General features: G+C 65.9%; 2 protein-coding genes across 2 annotated transcripts; both read left to right on the forward strand.

The window, feature by feature from the left end:
* Positions 1-351: 351 nt before the first annotated feature.
* On the forward strand, positions 352-1,292 carry VDBG_06722 (conserved hypothetical protein; the record flags this gene model as incomplete). The annotated part of the gene is made up of 2 exons (XM_003003114.1): positions 352-674; positions 806-1,292. 2 exons carry the CDS (start codon positions 352-354, stop codon positions 1,290-1,292), a joined length of 810 nt encoding a protein of 269 aa, XP_003003160.1.
* A 1,923-nt stretch (positions 1,293-3,215) lies between these two features.
* VDBG_06723 (conserved hypothetical protein) lies at positions 3,216-3,758 on the forward strand (the record flags this gene model as incomplete). Its single annotated transcript, XM_003003115.1, has 1 exon — positions 3,216-3,758. The coding sequence occupies one exon, from the start codon at positions 3,216-3,218 to the stop codon at positions 3,756-3,758; it is 543 nt and encodes a 180-aa protein (XP_003003161.1).
* Positions 3,759-4,226: the final 468 nt, after the last annotated feature.

The raw sequence follows: 4,226 nt of genomic DNA on the forward strand, positions 1-4,226 counted from the left end.
AAGCTCGTCGTCAAGAATGGTCATCACGCACCGTGGCCAAGTCCCAAGTGCAAGCTGGCGCTCTACACGCGCGTCGACTGGTCCAAGACGCCGGCCCTTCTCGAAGCGGCTTCGTCCGAGCGGCAGGCGCTCGACGACGCGGGCGGCGACGCCGAGGACCTCGCCGAGGTGGCGACGGACCAGGTGCGCAAGCTGGGGTCGCACAGCCGCACGAAGCGGGCGATCCAGGTGTACGGCAACATTGGGCAGCAGACGCAGGTCGTCGTCTTCTCGCCGGCCGAGACGGACGCGGCGGGCGGCGGCGGCGGCGGCGGGCGCAGGCAGGTCATCAAGCAGCGCACGCTGACGGCCATGCTGCTCGAGACGGTGCGGTCGTTTGGCGAGAGCGCCGTGACGTCGGTCATCATGTGGGCGATCGCCGGCGTGCGCACCGTCTTCGGCGTCGTCACGGCGCACCGGCTGCTGCTGCTGCTGCTGGGGCTCAGCGCGCTGACCAACGTCTTCTGGGCGTCCAAGGAGAACTCGGGCTGGTGGTCGGAGCGGCGGGCGGTGCGGTTCATGAAGAATGTGGGCGTCGGGCCCAACGTCGTCATGAGCAAGGCCATTTACATGGCGGACCTCGGCGAGGCGTCGGGGGCTGCACGGAACGGCAGCTGGCCGGAGGAGAGTGCTTGGTATGTTCTGCCCTTTTTTCTTTTCTCATTCTTGTCATTTTTGGAGGAGGAGGAGGAGGAGGAGGAGGAGGAGGAACGACGTCTCACGTCTCATGCTCGCCAGTCCTTTTGCTCCTGCTAACGAACGGCAGCTTCTCGGCGTTCCAGCGCGTGACCAACTCGACGGACCTCGACGCGCCGTTCGAGGGCGCCGGGTCGACGCTGACGTCGGCGTCGAGCCGGGCGACGGCGCGGCGCATCCGGCGCACGCGGCAGCGGCTGGGGTCGTACCGGCACGACCTGCTCGTGGCGATGCGCGTCGTCAACAGCATCGAGCGCGAGATGGTGCAGTCCGAGTGGGAGAACTGGCTGGCGGACGAGACGACGCGGTGCGACCAGCTGCGGACGGTGCTCGGCGAGGAGGCGGCGGCCAAGACGAAGCGCGCGGGCGAGACGAACCGTGCGGGTCGGGCAAAAGGTGCTGCCGCCGGCGGACGGCGAGGGCGCGCCAGGCGACGCTGCGCGCGTGGCACGATGCGTACTGCGGCAGCTGCCGGTTCGAGCAGAGGGCGCTCGTGTGTGGGCTTGATCCTGTGCCGGGCCTGTAGCGGGGGTGGGTGCCTGGCGATCCCTGGATGACTGGTGTTGCATGTCGTAGGGGGACCTTGGGTGGTGAGTGGGGTGGCCGTGCCCCGCCGATACCCAGAGCATAAGCAGCACGCGTGTAGAGTCTCCTCCCCTACTGATTTTCCTGCTGTTCCTTTTCCCATGTCCGAATCGTCCCCTGTGCCCAGCGACATGCTCCCTTGAGGCGGAGCGAGAATGACCTCAGGTACAAGGGGATGTTGTTACTGGGCGCGCTCCAGCGATCATGGCGGCCTTCGGCTTCCAGGGCAGTTGTATGATATTGCTTGATCGCACTGTATCGGATCAGAACCTTCCAAGCAGGTCGGTCGCTTCCAAGCAGGACGGTCGAGCCCGGTTCCTTGGCCCCCAGAGTAGAGCACCAGAGCCCGCTGTCGGTCCCAGGGGAGCGAGGCGTGATGATGGTGGCCGAGACAAGGCACCCAGGGGGGGGGGGGCTTTCACTGCAATTCGCGGCGATCTCGCCGGTGGTAGATGGGTTTGGCTTGGCAGGCTGTGGGGGGGGGGGCGAATGGGCTTGTTCTTGTGCTTGTGGATGAAAACCGGTATTCGTCGCGTGTTGGCTGTTCGATTTGCCGTCGAGGATGAGTCTAGAGAGGGGATTGAAGTGTGGGGGGAGAACGAGTTGAGAAGGGAGGGGCGTGTCGCGTGCTCGTGAGACCTGGGCTTCAGGGCCTCGCGCCCGAGGCTGTGTCTACGCTCTGTGTTCGTTCTGTTTACAGCGTCCGTCTACAGCGTATGTCTAGGTAGCTAGCGACCTAGATGCCTACGACTAGGTGCCTACGACTAGGTGCCTACGACCTAGGTGCCTACGACCTACCTTGCCTTCCCTAGGTAGGTGCCTTGCCTTCCCTAGGTAGGTAGGTACATAGGCAAGTACCTGAAGCCTAGGTAGCTGACCCAACCAGCGACCCCGCAGCCCGCAGCCCGCAACCCGCCAGCCGCCAGCGGTGACGTCGCGCCGTCCAGGGTCTCGCGTCCCCGCCCCAAGTGTCACGCTGTCGGCAGTGCGTGGTGGCATGGTCGCCGGCTGCGTGACGTCAAAGGTGACCAGGCCTGCGCTGGCGTCTCTGGGCGTCCGGGCGCTGGGTTTCGCGTTCTGGAGGGAAAGCTCCGCCGTCTCCGGGCGTGTACATGGCTTTGTACAAGGTACCTACCAGGCTGGCTCCGTGCCTACGTACAAGGAGTAGGTACCTACCTACCTTACCTTACTTACGAGGAGTAGGTAGGGAAGGCAGCGTCGGTGACAGCGGCAGCCGTGGAGAAGGACCTGCCTTGGGCAAGGCTCCTTCCTGCTCTTCCCCCTCCCCGCCGCCGTGTGAGACGTCAAGTCGCCCTAGGCCTCCTCCATCCATCCGTCCTTCCCGATTGTCACGAACACCCATCACCAGTATTTCTAGCCCTCCGCCGTTTCGCCATTCCGCCTGTCCCGGGCCTCCTCTTCCTCATCATTCTTTCATCGTCTCATCGTCTCGTCGTCTCATCGTCTCATCGTCTCGTCGTCTCATCGTCTCATCGTCTCGTCGTCTCGTCGTCCTCTCGTCTCACCGGCCTCATTGTCCTGCTTTTGCCTTGGCGAACCCCCCTCTACTGCTCCACGACACCCGCAGACGAGCCATACGACGAACCCGAACGATACGACGAAAGATACGACGGAGAAGCACCCGACAACATCGTACTCGGCTGCCGCCCTCCCATTCCTCCCATTCCCCCCACCACGCCGACCGACAGCACATCGACATTCATGCGCCCGGACACTTCGGCGCCCACGCACGACAACGGCAGCCACGAGGTGTCCCGACCCTGCGAGACCCCGAGCCAACATCGTTGACGACACCTCACCACCAAACCACCAAACCACCAAACCACGACACACCACAACCACGGCATCGCATCCGTGGCAGAACACCCCCCATCATGCCGTCCCACCATGAGCCCTTTGCCGCGCTGGGCCCCGTCGACTGGTCCACCGTGCCCGCCGACGACCTGTCCGCCTTCCTCGCCGACACCTTCGCCTCGGCCCAGACCATCATCGACTCGATCCCCGTCCCCGCCCCCGTCCAGGCCGCCACCGCCGCCCGCCGCGCCCGCGCCCAGACCGACCCGCCCCAGCCCTCCGTCGCCCTCAACGCCGCCATGGCCGCCCGCCAGTCCGGCGCCTCCATCAGGACCGCCCAGGACCTCATGAAGGAGTGGAGGACGTCAAGGTCAACCCCAAGGACAACCCCCTCGCCATCAACGTCTACAAGCTCGCCGCCAAGGACGGCCGCGGCAGCGTGGTTCGCCCGCCGCAGCATCCACGACGGCCTGCCTTTTGCCACCTGGAAGCTCGGCCTCGAGCGCGAGTTTGCCGAGAGCATGAAGGTCCAGACGGGGCCCGGCGGCGGCAGCATCCGCGGCATCGGCGCCGACAAGAAGGTCGAGGATCATGTTGTCCGCGAGGCGGCAAGGCCGAAGTGAGTGCAGAACAACCGCCCCCCAACTCTGCTGTATCCTCTGACCCGGGCCAGTCTTCCAGCTGTCGGCCCAGTTCCCCGGCCCGACCACGCCGCGCGACTTTGTCACCCTCCTGCTCTCGTCCGACACGGCCGAGACGAAACCCGTGCCCGACGGCGCCCCCCGCCCGCTGCGCACCTTCATGATCCTGTCGAAGCCGTGCGACCATCCCCAGTGCCCGCCGCGCCAGGGCTACATCCGCGGCCAGTACGAGTCGGTCGAGATCATCCGCGAGGTGCCCAGCGACAAGCCCGGCGCCATCAAGAGGGCGCGCTCCTCCATCGACGTCGGCGCCGAGGGCGCGCAGCAGAGGCGGGCTGTCGCCGAGGACATGAGCAGGGACGCCGTCCTGCGTGCCGCCAGCAAGGTCGCCGCCGCCGGCAGCGACGAAGAGTCGGAACCGCGCCTCTCGTGGTGGACAGCGCGCCGGCG

This window comes from Verticillium alfalfae, genomic scaffold (genome assembly GCF_000150825.1).
Source record: "Verticillium alfalfae VaMs.102 supercont1.8 genomic scaffold, whole genome shotgun sequence".
Lineage (NCBI taxonomy): Eukaryota > Fungi > Ascomycota > Sordariomycetes > Glomerellales > Plectosphaerellaceae > Verticillium > Verticillium alfalfae.